Genomic DNA, 21,360 nt, shown 5'->3' with positions numbered 1-21,360 from the left:
CTCTCTGAGTCCTCAGAGTAAGCAAAGAGTCCATAAGACGTCCTCAGGGAAGCCGGAATGTGGGTTCAGATTACATCTTTCTGACGTCTTATGGACTACAGAAGACGATTCTGATTCAATTGTTCATGATCTATTATTTGTATTTATATCCCCCATACTCTTTTAAATCTTGCTGCTGTGAGAAAGAAATTAAATCATGTTTACATATCTTATTCTAAGACAAAACAAAAACATAAACAAAGTTCCAAACCTTTCATACACAATAATGATCACACTTCGGTTGTATATTTATTTATCATCATGATTCGTATAAAAAAATTAAAAATAACGTGAGACGAGAGAGAGAGAGAGAGAGAGAGAGAGAGAGAGAGAGAGAGAGAGAGAGAGAGAGAGAGAGGGGGGGAGGGAGGGAGAGAGAGAGCATCCATGTACGTATAATTATTTGTTAGAAGCAGCATCATAAAATGTCATTGAGGGGAGCATGCAGCATCTGGCCTGTAGAGGGCGCTACCGGACTGTAGTAGAGGGTGGGTGATTAGATGGGATAATTGGACGTGCTAAACTCACCTACCAACTCACCTGGAATTTCAATGTTTGGTTTTATATATGCTTTGGAAACCCTGTCAGTCAAATACCACTGTCCTAAGTAATTATTCTTTACAATTACTTATGATCGTGGTTCACATGGTGGTTTACAGCAGATTGGGGGTTCGAGCCCCGGCTGGTCACATGTCGAGGTGTCCTTGGGCAAGACACTGAACCCCAAATTGCTCCCAGTGTGCAGGCCGGTGCCTTGCATGGTAGCTTGCCGCCATTAGGTGTGTGTGAATGAGAGACTATTGTAAAGTGCTTTGGAATAAGATGCTATATGAGTCAGTCCATTTACCATGCTGTGCAGCAGGTTGACAGTGATTGTGTTTCGTTCTCTAGCCCTTCGCCCAGAAGTGTGCACTGTGGACTTGGAATGCTCTGCCCTTGGATCTTAGATCAGCTGGCTCGGTCGAGGCTTTTAAAAAACAGCTAAAGACTGTCTTGTATAGACAGGCTTTTGGATAGCCCCAAAAGCCTGTCTTTCTGTGTCCTGTTGATGTTGTTGTACACCTGTTGTCTGTTACTTGTTCTTATTTTCACTTGTTTGCCTATTTTAACCTGCTGTGGCTTTCGCTCTTTTATTATGTTTTATTGTGTTTCTTCTTTATTATGTTCTCTATATGTAAAGCACTTTGTGACCCTTGGTCTGGGAAAGGTGCTGTACAAATACATTTTACTTGCTTACTTACTTACTTACTTACTTACTTACTTACTTCCCCTCATGCATTTAAAAGCATTGAATGGGTGCAAGCATGCTTGGAGAAAGTTTCCATCATAGCCTAGTCCTTACACCAGTCCACTACTTTTAAATCCATGAGGGCACTCTAAGAGAAGGGTAGAGAATCGATAGGCAACCAGTTTTCCGTCATTTCTAAAGTTTTGTAAAGTATTGATTCAAGCCTGCTCTATGGGACAAGCCTGATACTGTACCAACTACCCTCTGATGTTTCCACGATTGTAGCCTACTACATATTCATATGATCATTTAGTCCGTTCCTTTATACTCTCAGCAACGGAGACTACAATGAACGTCGGCACTTTAATTTACCTCAACCGGAGGAAGCTTTCAACCAATCGCGTTTGAGCGCCTCAACAGCCCGTGTGAAGTGAGATTATAGCGCATCGATACAGCGTCGATGGAGGAGACGCACTGGAGACGCACTGGAGACGCACTGGAGGACAATGTTGATACGAAGTAACCAACCGGTCCACTGGCAGAGTGCGATCTGCGCCCGTTTATTGACTCTGTCGTTTTCCTCTCACTGAGAGTGTGTCCCAATGATGTCGGTGGCCGGGATCAAGAAGCAGTTTCATAAAGCCAGTCAGGTAGGAGTCGGGCAGAGGTTGTTTGTTTGGTTTGGACTGGTGCCATGTGGATAGACAGGCGATCACACCCCGGTAACCGTTGCTTCAACAATGATGACGTGTCCTGGCTACGCACCAGTGACAATAATATTGAAATAGCCTAGAGATGTTTTTGCAGAAAGTAAAGTAGTATTTTGTTTTTTGTCTTTACCGCCTGTATTGTGTTTTGTACATGTCCTCTTGTGGATTCGGGACGGGGTCATTGCAAAGCTGGATTGTGCAAAAGCCATTATCTAAAAATAAGTTAACACACCTTCTCTAAATAGTCTGCCACCAAGGTGTCTCTCACCTGCATTGCGCCCTTATCTTTTAAGATGGATCGGGCTCTGTCCGTTCGTATGTCACAAAATGATGTCGTGTGTTAAGCGCTGTATCTGGTAGCTCTGTGACCTTTCAACCTACCTGAAATCCCTGAATGCCTACAAGAAACGCAAAGCTGTAAGAAGCCAGACAGATGAATTAAGCACTATATCTTATGGTAATTTCTCATTGTCATGTCTGTGACTGTCACCAATTCACAGGAGGGATGCGTTATTCATGGAGGACGACATGTTTACTGTACACCTGTTATAAATTACTGCTACATAACATTTTTCTTCATTCGGATTCAATTATACAGTGGCTTGAAATAGTGACAATTTTCACAGGTTGTTGCCTCAGAGTTTGATATTGAAATGCACTAGATATAGGCCTAGATTTAGACTAGATGTTCTGGACGCTTTCAATGATGTGGACATGGAAGTTTCACCCCTTAATGGGTCTCCTTGATTAGCTGAAATGCAATTTCATTTCTTCAACAATTTACACAAGAAGTAGAATTTAGTCCATCTGAAAGCAGTACTAGTTCATGCTATACTGTACAGTGGAGTGCAAACATTTGGGTACCCCTGGTTTAAATGTCTGTTACAATTAATCTCCAAGTGATTGAAAGCAAACCTGAACACTAAGGGCCAGTTTCACAGACAAGGCTTAAGCCTAGTCCTGGACTAAATCACACTTTCAATGTAAAATCTCCATTGAAGATGCTTTTTAGTCCAGGATTAGGCTTAAGCCTTGTCTGTGAAACTGGCCCTAAATGCTACAAAGTTAAACATGACATTTTTGCACATTTTAAAGCAAGGTTTCAGAGTAAAAAAAAAAAAAGAAGGAAAAGGGAACTGTGCAAAAGTTTGGGAACACTTTTGGATTACTCTTTGTTCAAAACAACAACACACTCAAACTAGGGGTGGGCATCGACGATCGATAATTGATCGATAATTGATCGATAAGGATCTTGGTCGATCACAAAATAAAACATTTGGTCGATCACCAAAAAAAAAAAAAAAAATTTTTTTTTTGTGATCGACCAAATGTTTTATTTTGTGATCGACCAAGATCCTTATCGATCAATTATCGATCGTCGATGCCCACCCCTAACTCAAACACTGTGCAAAAAAAACATTGTTTATTGCAAGCTTTCGGTCATAGACCTTCTTCAGGCATAAAGCAGGGCCTTTATCCTTGTTTTATAATTTTGAAACTGTAAAAGTAAAAAAAAAATCAATGTGAATGAATCAAATGTGTGTACCATTTAGACTCAGGTTAGGTTTGCGTTTCACTCAGATATTAATTGTAAAAGGATTTTTGACTAGGGGTGCCCAAATGTTTGCACCCCACTGTACAAGTACAGTGTTGGTCAGACCTTCCCCAATTTCTCTTGATACAGGGTTCCCGCGCTGGTCTTAAAAAGCCTTAAAGTCTAAAATCCAGCAAACCGGTTTATAAGGACTAAAAAGGTCTCAAGTTGCAGCTATTAGGTCTAAAAAATGAGATGAGTTTGTCCTGCAAGGAAATCAGTCCGACCACATGTACATGTACGTGGAAGTGAATCAAGCTGGAACCCCAAAAATGCCAATTCGCTGCCCCCGAGAGACATTATTGGCGAACGAAGCTACGGCAGGACGACAAAAAGCTAACATATGGTGTCGCGAAGAGGTCTAAAATTATATTCAAAAAGTCTAAAAAAGGTCTAAAAAGGTCTTACATTTGACTTGTTGAAACGTGGAACCCTGTTGATGCTGACACACTCCCCAGTCCCTGCTGCTCATGATCAGCACATCCATAACCTGATGCAGATATACCACCGTAACCTGCCAGAGAAACGACTCCACGTATAGTTTGAGTAACTGCCGACAGTTGGGAGCACACCACAGAGACGGCCCTGTGCATCCCAGTTTTTTAGACCACTGCAGGACCAACTGGGAGTAATCTTCTTCAATGTCACTGGAACAGCACCTTAATGTTCTTTTCTGACAAATCAGGGCTTTAAATGTAACGTTCTTAATGTCCCCTTGAATGCCCTGGATAAGAGCATTGCATTAAATCCTGATGTCACTGGAACGTTTCCACACAATGCTGTTAGTGGTTCTAGAATGTCTCCAGAGTGTCCATGTGACATTCAGGACCTCTAGGGACTGACGTCTGACAGAGACCTGTTCTGTGCAGGATGCTTTTTTTTTTTGCCTTTTTACCATAAGTTTTTACTGGCCAGGGTGGGTGATTGCAATGTCTTTTGTATGTATGTATGTATGTATTCAACGATACAATTAGGATGTGTCCACAAATATATCGTCAATCAACGTGTATTATATATTTTTTGTCTAAAGACAATATTTCAATGTCGAAATAATTGAGAACTCTTCTTGTTGATACCACTTAAATGAATCACAATGCATGATGAAAATATCATACGGGGTAGGTTGTATTTTAACAACAAAAGTGCTTTGAAATTGGTTTAATTCACATCACAACTGTTAATGATTAATTTCAGTGTAAATGTACACAAGTATGCTACCATATAAAAAGAGATCTGGCAAATATTGAATTATTGTCCACACATCTGAGAAAAACACTCATCATACAAGGTAAACAACTTTTAAAGGCAATTATTGACATGATTAAAAAGAAATCATTAGGAAACATTGTCAGTGTCAAATGGGGCGGCTGTGGCGCAGGAGGTAGAGCTGCCATCTAATGATCGCAAGGTTGGCAGATCGGCGGTTCGAGCCCCAGCCGGCCACATGTCGAAGTGTCCTTGGGCAAGACACTGAACTCCAAATTGCTCCCAGTGAGCGGGCGGAGCCTTGCATGGCAGCTTGCCGCCATTGGCGTGTGAATGGGTGAATGTGAAGCCATTGTAAAGCGCTTTGGATAAAGGTGTTATATAAGTGCTGTCCATTTAACCACTGAAAAGGTGATAAAATAGGTTTTTTTTTACTTAAAATTATAAAATATTTTATAATAGAACAAGGAGCATACATTTCCAAAAACCTGTGCTCTAAAATATTTTTCTAATTAGTGTTACAGGGCACTTTGTCAATTGTGCCTCTTTCAATCAATGCCTACCTCCACTGATGATGTCATCATGTCATTTGCATACCCATGTAAACAGAAACGGGGACAACCTAATGTGCCGTGACAGACATACTGAAGGGCAGTGTAAGATCACTCATTAGAGTAAGTGTAATGCACACACACACACACACACACACACACACACACACACACACACACACACACACACACACACACACACACACACACACATTTGAATACTTTATTTGGTTCCACAAATTATATTACACAAACAGGGAATCAAATATTTCGGGGCTAAGCAGCACTGAACACTCAAGGGTACACATAACACCTCCTTCTCCACACGGCCAAGCTGCCAATAATAGCTGAGACAGAGCAAAATTTGGCAACCTGTTTGGCCTTTCTTTTAGACATTGCAGCAATTCTCAGACCCCTCATGGTGCATTTATATACATGGCCCAGACTTCCAAATACAAGTATGCTGAATTTGCACTTGTACCCAAAGCTGGTTATCGTAGTGGTTGGTATTTGATATACTTGTCCTGGAAAGTCTGGTCCATGTACAGGTCAAAGGGGCAGCCTACTTCTACAATCAGCACCTCCTTGTGGCTGGTGTCAACAAAGACAACATCAGGTGTATTTGGGATGTTGGCAAAAACGTCATTGGTAAAACCAAACCACTCTGGTAACACTCTGGCATGCTTGTACATAGCTGCGCTAGATGGTAAGATGTTTTGTACTGTATCAGACACAATGTCCACAATACGGTCATGACGAGCTATGTACAGGTGTTTGTATGCATTACATCCATTTGTTATGTGTGCAATGGATTCTAGGTGTTGTGAATCCTGATGGTTTAAACAGAATGGACTGTGAGTTATCACTTTCAAATAGTGATACTTACACTTCTGTAGAGATTATTGTGGACGCATCTTTGTACCTTCCACGCATAACTGTAGTCAGTGGCAGACTCAGGCTGTTTGAAAGGCAGGGGGGGCGAAAAGAAAAAAAGGGCACCTACTGCACAACATGGGACCCCATCAGTGCACATGGTCAAGTTTAGACCATTGGAAGGGCAGCCAATAGGGCACATCCTCTAATTTTGCCACTCAAAAGGGCACATTAGTGCGACGTTTTTCAACTGTGGGGGCACATGGTCAAGTTTAGACCATTGGAGGGGCACCAATAGGGCACATCCTCAAATTTTCGCCCACTCAAAAGGGCACTTAAGAGAGACAGTTTTCAACCATGGGGGCACCAGGAGGAGCAATCGCCCCCCCTGCCCCCCCCCCTGAGTCCGCCAGTGACTTTAGTCCTATCTTATCATGCTAATCTTATCATGCCCATGCTGCATGCTGACACTTACAGCTCCTTGTTTGGTGCCTGCCAGCACTGACCTGCTGCAGAGATGGAGGAGAGCACTCTTCCAATGACGACTCAAGGTGCTAGACATGCTGACAGAAGGAGTTGAGGGTGACGATGTGTGGGCCTGCTTGGCATAGCCTCGTCGAAAACCTTCATCTATGAATGAATGTATGAATGAATGAATGAATGATCTTTATTGTCATTGTAACGGGTACAATGAAATTCAAATGCAAACCCTAGGTGCTAACAAACAAACACAGTCCTAAGATCATATAAACAATAAAAAAAAACAAGAATGGGATATAAATAGGGGGGGATATAAATAAAAATAGGGGGATAAGTGATCGGTAGACATCTGAGAATGTATCTATTATGTGAACTTCTATACTTCTATACACTATATGGCCTATTCACAGGGGGGTATATAGACAGGGGGGAGTTAGCATGTAACTGTGTACTTTTATAAACATATAAATATATGGACTAGTAGACTTATATACAGTATATGATCCTTATCACAAGTTTTCTCTGCTCTGTAACGGCCCTCCAAAATCACGTGAAACGGTCATATTGTCATATGCACATCAAAAAACATGCACCAAAACTTAGCCCCTTAATTGTTATGTTGTTATGGTTAGGGTTATGTGGAATTGTTTGTGTTAAACTGTCTGCTTTCTATTTCCTAGTCCCCATTGACTTTTATTTTATGAAGCTGGAAGCATATTCTCTCTTACAAGCACTCCCAATATGTTTGATAGTGCTACCAATAGATTCCAGCTCTATAAACAGTCGACCTTATTAAATGGTTCAGTCTAGATGTAGGCCAAAAACCCGTAGGAAGGTTCTGGACACACACCAGCATTTTTGAGTGAGCGGTTCTGGGCCACAAGATTTTCGCAGTGTCATGATGTACCTTCATTGAAATATGCAGCCTATTTCCAGTATGACATTTTTCATTAGCGTGACACTGTCATATTGCAGTTACCCTTTAGTTCTTCTTTAAGATGTTTATGTTTTTTGGATCAGAGGGTTTACTTTAGCGAAGTATGTGTGGTACAGTATATGATTGTTGAGGTTATTAGGGCAATGCCCACATACGTATGAAGTGCTTATTGATTTGAATAGGCATAGTCTTGGAATTATTTTTATTTAAGTTTGTATATTTTCTTCTACCAGCTGACATGACAATGGTTATGTTATTTTACTCTTCTGTCTGTACTCACTCTCTTTCTCTCTGTCTGTCTTGATATTTATGGGGTAGTGGTGGCCTAGTGAGTTGGACTGGTGATCAGAAGGTCATGAGTTCAAATCCCACCTGGAAACACCACCACTAGTGTGCCCACGTAGCCCTAAATCTCTCCAGGGAGACTGTCCCTGTAATCCCTGTTAGCGTCTGGTAAATGGTTAAATGTAATATTTCTCCCCCTTATGCGACTGAGACTAATCAGCTAATAATTCCAAGAGTAAAAACAAAACACGGTGCAGCAGCTTTCAGTCACGCTGCTGCATGCTCCTGGAACAAACTCCCTAAAGAAATCAAACAGGCCCAAACCCTTAAAATATTTAAATCTAAGCTAAAAACCTTCATGTTTTGCACCAGTTATGATTAAACACAAACACTTCTATCAATGTCTTTTTATTACTATTGTGTTATTTACTTCTTAGATTTGCTTTTATTCATTGTAACTTTTATTTTCATACTATGCTGCTCTTGCTGTATTTTCAAATAATGTACTGTATGTTAAGCACTTTGTATTGCCCCTGTTGTATGAAATGTGCTGTACAAATAAACTTGCCTTGCCTTATCTATCTTATCTATCTTATCTTGCTGCAGCTACTGAATGAAAAGATAAATGGTGCTGAGGGAACAAAGCTGGATGAAGAATTCTTAAAAATGGAGAGGGTAAGGTTGGACTGTAACACACCATTCTCCTTCCTAAGCAAAGACATTTTGAGATTAAATCAATAAATCAATACCAAGTTATTTTGTTTCTAACCACAATAGCTACAGCAGGAGTTTTTTGTGAACGAGAAAGCAACACATCATTTGATTCATATATCTCCTCCTCTTCCCTCCTTGTCCAGAGAATTGATGTCACCCACAAAATGGTTCTTGAACTTGTTCCCAAAACCACAGAGTACCTCCAGCCAAACCCAGGTATAGCATCAAATATATCGTTTGTTTTGGCACAGTATTGATATACTGTAGGTTATAGAACATATAGTATGCTCTGGTATTTTAGGTTATGTGAATGTGAATGTTATTGAAAGGGTGATGTGGCCTTTTCAGCCGCAGCCCCGTCCCTCTGGAACGTCTTCCCCAACCACATCAGACAGGCCAACACCCTCCCAACATTTAAACAGTCCCTCAAAACCCACCTCTTCAAGCTTGCCTTCACCAGTTAACCCTCTCCCCCTCCCCTCCCCATGTGTCCCCAGCACTAACTGAATTAGGCCCCTATACTTTCTTTTATTTATTTTTTGTTTGTCTTTTTATTATTACTACTCGATCTTTTCAGATTGTAAAGCGTCTTTGAGTGTCTAGAAAAGCGTTATATAAGTCTAATGTATTATTATTATGATTATTATGATTATTATTATTATTATTATTATTATTGACTCCCAGCCTACAGAGCCAAACTGGGCATGCTTAACACGGTATCCAGGATCCGTGGGCAGGTGAAGACCGTGGGCTACCCCCAGACAGAGGGCATGCTGGGAGACTGTATGCTTCGCTACGGCAGGGAGCTGGGAGTCGGCTCTGGCTTTGGTACGTCGTTAATATGACCGGATTAACGTAAACTGTCACCCTTGATGCCCTACTCCACTCTGATAGCTAGATGCACGGCTATCTTGTAATTATCGTTAAATGTGAGACAGCGGTGGCATTTAGTATTTGCTAATTTGCGCGACTTGAGGATTGAAGACATGCTGACTTCCTACCAGACCGTGTCACATATACTCAGAATATATACCTCATCAATGGGTTCACTACTCTACAGGGCTTAGAAACGTACAAACACAAACATTCTTCCTGATAAAAGTGCTAGAGGGTTATCATGTGATCATCATAGTTGTTTATTCCTTGAATGATACAGTTAGTAGATTAAATGGAATTCAGTATTTAAATGAATTCCCCACAGGCTGTGCTCTGGCAGACATTGGGGAGGCGCTGAAACAGATGGCTGAGGCCAGAGACTCTCTGGATGTCAATGTGAAGAACAACTTCATTGACCCCTTGCAGACGCTCCAGGACAAAGACCTGAGGGAGATCGGGGTGAGGCTCAGCGTCACTCACAATAGTTGATAAAGTTCAGAATTTACAAAACCGTTACATTAGAAAAGAGAACCGTTGGCTAATTATATTCTAACTTGAGTTGAGAATTGCTGCTTCTTGAATTTGAGTTTGAATTCGAAATTTTTAAGTAGAGTGGAATTACAGGAAGTAGAATTGTTTCATATCAGAAAGAGAATGCATTCGATCAAGCATTCCTGAATGCAAGAGCACAACCATAACCTTATGATGACGTACGGTCATGTTTACAGTCCTGTAATATTTGAAATGGAATTCCAAGTTCATGGAATAACGGGAAAAGGCGGCACTCCAAAATATGGTTTAAAGGGACTTCAAGACGTCACCTCATTTCACTTTTTTTTTTATGGTGGCGGCTGTGGCGCAGGAGGTAGAGTCGGCGTCTAATGTTCGCAAGGTCGGCAGATCGGTGGTTCGAGCCCCAACTGGCCACATGTCGAAGTGTCCTTGGGCAAGACACTGAACCCCAAACTGCTCCCAGTGAGCGGGCTAGCGCCTTGCATGGTAGCTTGCCGCCATTGGTGTGTGAATGGGTGAATGAGAGGCCGTTGTAAAGTGCTTTGGATAAAGGCGCTATATAAGTGCAGTCCATTTACCATTTGATGGTAGGGAGGTTGGTGCTGATGATGCACCTGTTGCAGGGCCTTCCTGTCGGACACAGTGCAGTCGCCGTATCCCACCGTGATTGGATAGGATGCTCTCAACGGTAGAAGTTGGCCAGAATCCTGGGAGACAGCTGGGCTTTCTTCAATCTCCTCAGGAAGTATAGGCTCTGCTGTGCCTTTTTGACCAGGGAAGAGGGGTTGACATCTGGCCCTTGTCCAGGGCTCGACAGTGCGACTGTTTTGGTCGCATTTGCGAGTGAATATATTTCTGTGCGACTTGGAAATACATTCAATAGCACCAGTGCGACTAAAAGACTGCTGAACTACTGTCATGCGCAGTCAAACGTATGTGTATAAGCGACGAGGGAATGAAAACAGTGAACAGAAACGCGTGTCGCAGAAATGCTTCACGCGAGTCCTATATGCGCTTAAAATGCGCATTATGGGTATATGGGATACAGCTCTCATAGTTCGTAGCGCTGTGTTTTGTTAGCCGCTAGCTGCTAGCAGCGTTTGCTTCCGGTTTCATTACAAAGAGGTTAACCCTATATGTGCCTGACGTCTAACAACATTCAAATGACTCTAACTTCATATTTTTTCGGATGTCAATGTATGACACATCATTTGAAAGCTTATGATCCGTAGTGCCAATCCACAACACGTCACATTTGAAAGTGTTTATGTAATTTTTTTACATTTGAAAGTGTTTTTTGTTTATATATATTTATATTATACAATATACCAGTCATATTCTGGAATGTGTCTAAATGTTAAAGTTCCATAAGTATAAGCAAAATAAAGTAACAGTTAGTACTTTATAGTAGTAGCATAAAAATAAAAAAAAACACGAACCGTAAACCGTGACCTAAAAACCGAGGTTCATACCGAACCGTGGGCCAACTGAAATTAATATTCTTACTTCCCCTTTACATTGTGTGAGTCTCCATTTTTATTACGGCCAAGAGCCGGTTATGGTAATTTTGATATGTTATGATTATGATAATTTGTTGTCGTTGACGAAAATTGCGCAATTTTCATTGTGCTACTGAAATTCTTGGTGTGCTACTAAATGTTTCAACATGGTAGCACAGTGCTACCTGGGGAAAAGGTAAGCGTCAAGCCCTGCCCTTGTCCCTTTTTCAAATATTTTGGCGTGCCGTCTTTTACTGTTGTTCTGAACATGGGATTACCTAAGTCAATGCTACAGTATACTGTATAAGGCAGAGCTCCTAGCCAATGGCATAGCAAAGTAGTTTGATGAATCATTGCATGCAGTATACAGAGTAGATTGTCCTACAAAGACACTTAGATTTAGTAATCTAAAAATGTATTAGACCCCTATACTTTCTTTTATTTATTTATTTTGTTTCTTTTTATTTTACTACTCGATCTTTTCAGTTTGTAAAGCGTCTTTGAGTGTCTAGAAAAGTGCTATATAAGTCTAATGTATTATTATTATTATTATTTATTACTGTCAAGTGTCAATGCAGAGTAGAGAGTGTGTTTTCAGCTCAATACTGTTTGTATACATTGTGCAATTCAGCACCACCTGAGAAAACTGGAAGGACGTCGGCTCGACTTTGACTACAAAAAGAGAGGCAAAGGCAGGATCTCAGACGAGGAGGTCACGCAGGCGTGGGAGAAGTTCGCTGACTCCAAAGAGCTGGCGGAGAGAAGCATGTTCAACCTCCTAGAGAGTGATGTGAGGAAAAATAACTCAAAACACTGCCACTCTACAACACACTCCTTGAATGGTCATTCAAGTGCTGTTTTCTTGCTACTAAATGATTCAGTTTTTAAAAACAAACCACACACACACACACTGCATGCACACAAATCCTGAATTTATATAAAGAGAGAATTCAAAGCTTATTGCTCAGGTGGTACAAGCAGTTTTACTTGCGTTCAAATGTAAACAAACAGTTCAACATTGTATAACTCGTCACACCTACAGTATCTTTCAGTGGAAGTTATGTGTGCATATTCAGAAAAGGTTAGTTTGCTTGGTGAAATGTCCCATAAGATGAGTCAGGATGGCAGTACTGAAACCCATTATCGTCCTGCAGGTAGAGCAGGTGAGTCACCTGTCCTCTTTGATTGGGGCGGCCCTGGACTACCACCGCCAGTCTAGCCAAATCCTGAATGATCTGAATAGAAGTCTGCAGGGCAGGTGATGACAGCATTCATCTTACAATACACTCTTGGGAGGGAGATGCAACCATGAACTACATTGACTTCATACTCATACGCAGGGTTTGGCTCATCGTTGGTGGTTGTGACCATATCTTTTTTCCTTCTCACTAGGCTGGTTTCTGCAAGGAACCGACCAAAGAGGGAGTTCAGATCCAAGTCTATTATGGTTAACACAAACTACACACAGCAAAACGGATGTCCTTCTCAAAGATCGTCAATCAAATCAATCGTGTCCTCAGGAGAGCCGTGTAATTTATTATCAAAAGGTGAACATATTTAAAGCCGGACAGCCTTAACTGTTTTCTCTACTGTTAATATAATACTAATAAATAATAATAATCTTCCTCCTTCTAGCATTATGACTGCGAATAGGTCCTGGTCCTATATTACTTTTTCCTGCTATGACTGATGGATAGATGATTCACTTACTTAGTGAAATGTATTTGTATTTGTAAGTCGCTTTGGATAAAGGCGTCTGCTAAATACCAAAAATGTAAATGTAAACCTAAAATGACTGAAACCGGCATCACTAATTGGCAATCATAGGAAACCCTCAACAAGGGAAAAAATAAATATCATAAAAGTGGTTTGATTAACTTTACTTTTGAAATAATGTTGAAACTTGTATAACAAAAAATAAGTTAGTCAGTCAGTTTGAAAAATCAGTCCGACATTGATAGTTTACTGAATTATTTACTGTGCCCAAGCCAAGTCTGAAAAGGATGCCTATATTTTTTCGTACGGACAAACCCTAACTTGATTTTCAAATTCATTAAGTTTTTAAAGGGGCAGGGCTGGAACGTGAAGGTGTGGCCAGTGGAGGTGGGCTGCAGAGGCTTTGTAGCCAGCTCCACCACAAGGCTCCTGAGGGCAGTAGGGATCAGAGGACAGGCCCAACGGAAGGCAATCAGAGAACTGTCCACTGCAGCAGAACGGAGCAGTCACTGGCTGTGGCTGAAACGTAGGGACCCAACATGGGCTCCCAAATGACCACGTGGTGCCACCGTGCGACACACACCCAGGCCTGATCAGCCTGTGGTGGGCCAACCTCGGCAGAGGGTGTCTTGTGATAACTGGCCGAAACACCCAATGAGGTCGGGGACCACAACTGAAGATGTGTCGTACTGGTGGCACCACGTGATCATTGCCAAATTCCACTCCACCCAAGAGGACATCTCCAACTCCACTCAATTGTTGTGCTGAATATTTAGGGATTTTAACAACCAGTCCTATTAAGAATCCAATAGAGATGTGTGTGACGGTTGATTACATTTCTCCAAATTGTTTGTGTCCATTATCTTTTATTGTAGGTTTTTGAATAAGTCAAAGTATGAATGGGAAAAGTAAGTAGGCTACCCTTATCATTTATGTCACAGATGCAGCATTTGCAAGTCTTCGTTCAGAGAAAAATAGTTTCACAGATGTTTCTGGTTGTCCCCGATTCTTATTTTTAATATATAGATAAATTACTCTGACTGTGTGTGTTCTCAATACAAGATGAGCTTTACCATGAAACAATCAAGAATTATGGAGCTTGCTTTTCAAAACAGAAGCTTGCACCTCAAAACAAAGTGCTTACCTCTTGAGCAGTTGCTGTATGTTGAAAGTGCAACTCTTAACACTAGAACAGCCGTGCCTTTTTAACCTACTAAAAGAGCCGCCTCTTTACAATGCTCAAGCTGCTATTTACACACAACGACCACTAGTTGGCCGCTTGTAAATTAGCCTGCCTCCTACACAGAAACACTGCAAAGTATCTTTATACTAGCTTATCCTGATGTGATTTAGAAAATGTAAGGATACTGGGTGGTAGAACGCACATATCTAGGAAAAGTCATGGAAGGAGAGTCCTGAAATTTGATCGAGTGCAAATATATACATATTTTCTTTACTCACTGTTCTAGTGTTAACCACTTCCTACAATTTGTTTTCACCTTATACCACTTTTCCTAGCTGATCAGTTCACAAGCTTGCCTCCAAGTCCAGAAATTCCCATCATCTGTCACCGTGAGTAACCCCGGGTCATGGTCTATACATTCTATACTATGTTTATATATATATATATGTGTTTATATATATAGCCTATGTATATGTTTATGTCTGATGTATGAAATGGTACCTGACTAATATAACTGCACGCTTCTAGTTATGTGTAAAGGTACAGGGCATTCGGCATCAATTTAGTTAACATTAGTATCCGTTGTTCTTCTTTTGGATGTGTAACAATATGGTGCTGGGACCATATAAAAAATCAATTGAATGTTGTAACACGACGATGGCCATTTTCGATTCGTAAATATTTTTTAATCCCAAGAGACCCATTGACCCGATGATCTCTCTCTCTTTCTCTCAGATGATTGTGAGGTTCTCTTGGATCAGCCCTGCTGCCGGGCGCTCTACGACTTCGTGCCTGAGAATGAAGGAGAGCTGGGCTTCAAGCAAGGCGACCTCATCATCCTCACCAACCAGATCGATGACAACTGGTACGAGGGCATGATCAGCGGAGAGTCCGGCTTCTTCCCCATCAGCTACGTCAACGTCCTCGTACCTCTGCCAAGTGATTCCAGGATAGCACCGGCGCTAACCACTGGGCCATGAACTCATCACCTGAGCTCTTATTTTCTAATGAATGTCATTCCAATTTCGGGATTGATTTATGAACTTTTTTTCCATTTCTTAGAGCCAATCTACTAGACTAGAGGCATGTCAGGAACGCCTAGTTTGGTGATACCATCGCTTTTGCCAGGACCTATTGTGATACGTCACTCTCTCTCTCACTGACCAAACTGCACAGGGGTGTTATTTTCTTAGTCACAAGCGAACAGAGCGATGGTGGCTCGTCGTGTGACGGCAGCTGTTGAAACCGGGAACAAGTCGGGTAAGCAATTAAATTGTTCAGACTTGTATTCCGAAAAATGTAAATCAAATGACACACTTGTTAGTCAGGCCAAAATATTGCAATGTAATAGATTCGGTGAGTAACCTCCACTACTCTACACTAACTAGGTAGTAGTGGGGATTACTCAACGGATCCATTGCATTGCAATATTTTATTAATTTTTCAGAATAAAAGTCTGAACAGATGGTGGGGTTGCAGACTTGTTCCCGGTTTCACCAGTCACATATTACATATGTATTATGTTATATTATATGTTATATTATTATTATGTTATATTATATATATTATATATTACACATATTATTACCACCATGATTTGTACATTCCACCATTGATATTCCATCATCCCACCACAGGACATCCAAGAAAATAATCAAATACTCACAGACAAATATCTTGTACAGTAAATGTTGAAACTCACAGGAACTAGATACGAGACTCTTTTTACTTTTTGTAAACAATGTAATTGTAAACAAACACTGTATTTTAAAAACAACGTGTTAATCGCAGATTGCCCCTTTAAGCAAAAAAAAACAAAAACTTCTAGCCTTGAACATTACCATAGCGTATTTGCACTGATTGTTTCTCTCTTTGGCAAGGAAACATGAACACACACTGTGCTTTTATCGCAAACATGTAGACACACATCCAACCACCAACACACACACACACACACACACACACACACACACACACACACACACACACACACACAGTGTATTTCACCTCAGTTATTGTATTGTAGGCTGGTGTCCTATAATATTCAGTAACCTAGAATGTCACAGACTTCACTTAAATGAATGAGTGAATGAATATAAGATAAAATGGCAGCATCATTTATTTCCTATTATTCTCAATGCTTGCTGTTTTAAGTGATCATATTCCATGCTGGCATTAGACAGAAATTATACAATGATAAGCTATTGTAGTTAAAACAGAGTAATTCTATATGATTGGCTGTACAGTATTACTGTATCTTGTAAGTGAATAATAATCTTGTTTTATTCCATTAACAGTTTTGCCACAGCAAATCTCAGTCATCTACATCATCTTTTGCTAGAAAGAATAATTAGGTTTTAATTTATGGAAAATCTGAATAAATAAGAAACGGATTAGCTCTGTTTGTCTCAGTCTGTTAATTTCTATGATCGCCGCTCATGTAATGTAAGGTTGGGTTTATTTGACTTTTAAAACTGAACTCGACTTGAATTCAGACATGGCTAGGGGAGGGCAGTGTCTTTTATTCTGAAATTTTATTTTTCTGACTTTTATTCTGAAATGTTATTGTTCGGACTTTTATTCTGAAATTTTATTGTTCGGACTTTTATTCAGAAATTTAATTTTTCGGACTTTTATTCAGAAATTTTATTTTCCGGACTTTTATTCTGAAATTTAATTTTTCTGACTTTTATTCTGAAATGTTATTGTTCGGACTTTTATTCTGAAATGTTATTGTTCGGACTTTTATTCAGAAATTTTATTTTTCGGACTTTTATTCTGAAATTTTATTTTCCGGACTTTTATTCTGAAATTTTATTTTTCAGACTTTTATTCTGAAATTTTATTGTTCGGACTTTTATTCTGACATTTTATTGTTCTGACTTTTATTCTGAAATTTTATTTTCCGGACTTTTATTCAGAAATTTTATTTTTCAGACTTTTATTCTGAAATTCTATTTTTCTGACTTTTATTAACCCTTTTAGACCTAATTTTATATTCATATTTTCATATGTTCATATTCCGGAATATGGCATTCCGATACAAGAACATTTTTGGTGTTTTCATATTACATCACAGAGCCAAAATGATATGACCATTTTAAAGAGAAGAGCTAGTACTTTTAAATGGTATCAATGTTTATTTTATTATTTGAGAATAACTATCCTTTATCCAGCAGATTTCACACAGCAATCTTTACAAAAATCTTCTCCGGCTGCCATACTCCATCAGAAAACTGCATTTTAAACCATTTTACTTACAAGCTTGAAGGAAAGTTAGAGGGTATGAGGCATGCACAATTCTGTTGGCAATTCAGAATAGAAGACAGGTTAGAAATATCTTATATTGTTCAAGAGTAATGACCATTCTAGTGATTAGTGACATGGAGGAAAAAGACAATCGGAATTGGGTTTTATAGGTTTTTAGTCAAGAATAAAAGTATTTTGTAATGTTTTGGCTGTAAAAATGTCAGATAATGTCCTGTGAGTAAATGCCTTTGCTCCTTTTGTCAGGATTACTTCAGCTTTCAATATCTGACATTACTGAAATGTTTTGAGGGGAAAAAAACACAAAAACGGAATTGATTTTAGAGGGTTTTTAGTGAAATATTAAATTGACTATATACAAATAATTAAGAACAGACTATATACAAATGATTTAGAACAGACTATATAGTACAAGCTATGCCTCACAAGCAAGATCCAGGTGTTAGTCAACAAATGCCTGCGGTACATCCTCAAGCTGTGGTGGCCCATCAGAATCACAAATGAAGAGCTGTGGAGAATAACAAACCAGGACAGCATAGCTACCACCATCAAAAGGAGAAAGTGGAGCTGGATAGGGCACACCCTTAGGAAGGACTCCAACAACATCACTAGACAGGCCTTGGACTACAACCCGCAGGGGAAGAGGAAAGCTGGAAGGCCGAAAAACACCTGGAGACGTTCCACACTCCAAGACCTGAAGAACATCGGGGTGAGCTGGCAAGAAACAAAGGCCCAGGCCCAAAAGAGAGTGAGATGGAGAGCTCTGGTGGACGCCCTATGCCCCTCAACGGGGTGAAGAGGACTAACTAACTAACTATATACAGACAGGCCTACTGTACTCAGTCGTGGTACAGAGTGAAACAGTTCCTGTCGAGTTGAAGGCAGAGGCCCACACCACACTCTCTACATCTCCAAGGAGTGTTTCTTTTGCACAGAGTGCACCTCTTTCTCCCCAGGGTGGCTCTCACAGTCTTGCCCTTCCCCTGACCGTCGCTCACAGGGACAGGGAAATGGCCCTGGCTGGGGATCCTCTTCGTCCTGCCATGCAGTGGCACTCCCAGGAGCTGGGCAGTCAGCTGCTCCTGGAAGTCCTGGCGTGTCATGTGTCCCTGAAACAAAATCAGAATCAGATTTACTCTTGCCGGGGGTTTTCACACATACATGTAATTTGCTTTGGAATGTTGGTGCATAACAATAAGTAGACAAGCATACAAAAGGTGCAAGGACAAGACAGGACAGTGCAAAATACAGAAGAGTACAATTACATACCTCCTGCTTGCTTTTACATAGCTCCTTGTGGACTATGTAGCTGTTTGTCAAACTAATGTCCACAAAGTGCTGGAACACAGTAATAGGCCACCGCCTGGCTTTGCGGTGGACAGAGTTTGTCCCCAGCATCTGGTCAGATGTATCAACACCCCCCATGTACTTATTATACTCCCCGACAGCTGTGGGCCTGGGGATGGGGACCCTCTCATTTTGTCCATCAGCTAGATAGATAGGAGAGAAAAGGAGGGTGCACATTGTCACAATGGTAATTCAATGTGTTTTGTTGTAATATGCATGTATAGTGTGTTGTAATATGCATGTATAGTGTGTTGTAACATGCATGTATAGTGTGTTGTAATATGCATGTATAGTGTGTTGTAATATGCATGTATAGTGTGTTGTAATATGCATGTATAGTGTGTTGTAATATGCATGTATAGTGTGTTGTAATATGCATGTATAGTGTGTTGTAACATGCATTTATTCATCAACTAACAAAAGGTTACATTACAGCATATGTCAATACCTGTCAAGGTATTCAAGGTTCAAGGACCCCAATTGAAATAAGCCAGTGGCTTTCTTGGGTTTTTATCCTTTTAGTTGACCTTGTATGTAATATGTACTTTCATGTACCTACTTCTGCAAATCTTCTAATAAAGTTTTCAATCAATCAATCAATCAATGTCTTCTGCCAGCGCAGTACCGTCTCGCCAGTGTAGACTGGATGGACATTGGTTTGATTGATTGAATGAAGACTTTATTAGAAGATTTGCAGAAGTAGGTACATGAAAGTACATATTACATACAAGGTCAACTAACAGGATAAAAACCCAAGAAAGCCACTGGCTTATTTCAATTGGGGTCCTTGATTCTCAATTCATCGTTGGTGCACATGGAACTAGAGGCATGCTAAAAGTAATGTAGATAATATAACAATATTAGAGGCCAACACCCTGCCAACATTTAAACAGGCCCTCAAAACCCACCTCTTCAAGCTCGCCTTCACCAGTTAACCCTCTCCCCCTCCCCTTCCCATGTGTCCCCAGCACTACTTTAATTAGGCCCCTATACTTTATTTAATTTATTTTTTGTTTATTTTTATTATTACTATAATAATAGTAATTATTGTCCCTATCTGTCTGCCTATCTGTCTGTCTCTGTCTGCCTATCTGTCTGTCTGTCTGTCTGTCTGTCCCTCTGTCTGTCTGCCTATCTGTCTGTCTCTGTCTGCCTGCCTGCCTGCCTGCCTGCCTGCCTGCCTGCCTGCCTGCCTGTCTGTCTGTCTGTCTGTCTCTGTCTGCCTATCTGTCCCTATCTGTCTGTCTGTCCCTATCTGTCTGTCTGCCTGCCTGCCTGCCTGTCTGTCTGTCTGTCTGCCTATATTTCTGTCTGTCTCTGTCTGTCTGTCCCTATCTGTCTGTCTGTCTGTCTGTCTGCCTGTCTACTTTTATATTTAATTAATTTATATTTTAGATTTACAAATACATTTTACACCTCTAGTGGAAGAGGAAAGAGAAAGAAAAAAAAACATAGACAAGGGTACAGTTATATTTTGTGTACCCTTGTAAATGGAAAATTGTCAGTGTGGAATAGCGCTAATGGTACAGGGTAGAGTGGTAACAACACTGCTCCCTGTTTTATTTTACACTCAATGCATGACATTGAGCCATGGTGACAGAATCAATCAAGTTTATTGTTACATCCCATTATGCAAGTATCTTTTTGGAGTTCACTAGACTAGTCCACAGTGTGCAGAATTGTCAGCAGAGTGTCAAAGGTATATAATAATATACCACACCATCTACCGCATCGCGCAAGCCTTGCAATCGCAATCACTCGCAAAAAAACTCAGCTAGCACCATCGGTGGTCGGTGAAAAGCCGACGTGACCGTGCAGCACGACCACTGCATCCCCGTGTGCTCGCCTACCCGGCAGCAAAGGAACTGTCCCTTGCTACATGCAAGCAATGATCAGCCTCCACACACCTGCCCGTTCACTCCTCCACCTCCACCTCCACACACTGCGCACTGACGCGCACCTCTCCAAAAACCTCTAACGTAAGGATATGGAGAAGTTCCTCACCTCTATGCACCAGCGGGCGCTCCTCAGGAAGGAGAAGAGAGAGGCTCTGAGGAGAGAGGAGGCGCTCCTCAGGAAGGAGAAGAGAGAGGCTCTGAGGAGAGAGGAGGCGCTCATGTGGGAGAAGCTGAGTGAGGCGATGGGCAGGCTGGATCTTTGCTATTGTTCTTCTCTCGTTCTCCCAGAACGTAACAAAGCCATGAGAGAACCACAGCAGGAGGTGGACAAAGGTAAGGTCATCACTTTACTCTCTATCTGTCTGTCTGTCTGTCTGTCTGCCTGCAGGTCTACCTGTCTGTCTGTTTGCCTGTCTGTCTGCCTGTCTGCCTGTCTGTCTGCCT

At 40.9% G+C, this 21,360-nt stretch overlaps 1 protein-coding gene across 1 annotated transcript; it reads left to right on the top strand.

Moving 5' to 3' along the window:
• Positions 1 to 1,872: 1,872 nt before the first annotated feature.
• sh3gl3b (SH3-domain GRB2-like 3b) lies at positions 1,873 to 15,384 on the top strand (the record flags this gene model as incomplete). Its single annotated transcript, XM_080544758.1, has 8 exons — positions 1,873 to 1,917; positions 8,510 to 8,578; positions 8,761 to 8,833; positions 9,302 to 9,445; positions 9,819 to 9,952; positions 12,137 to 12,295; positions 12,660 to 12,759; positions 15,140 to 15,384. The coding sequence occupies 8 exons, from the start codon at positions 1,873 to 1,875 to the stop codon at positions 15,382 to 15,384; spliced, it is 969 nt and encodes a 322-aa protein (XP_080400884.1).
• Between the last annotated feature and the right edge of the window lie 5,976 nt (positions 15,385 to 21,360).

Source organism: Nansenia antarctica, assembly GCF_963989245.1.
Source record: "Nansenia antarctica genome assembly, chromosome: 14".
NCBI classification, from domain to species: Eukaryota; Metazoa; Chordata; class Actinopteri; order Argentiniformes; family Microstomatidae; genus Nansenia; species Nansenia antarctica.
This window is presented reverse-complemented; position numbering and strand designations above follow the sequence as displayed.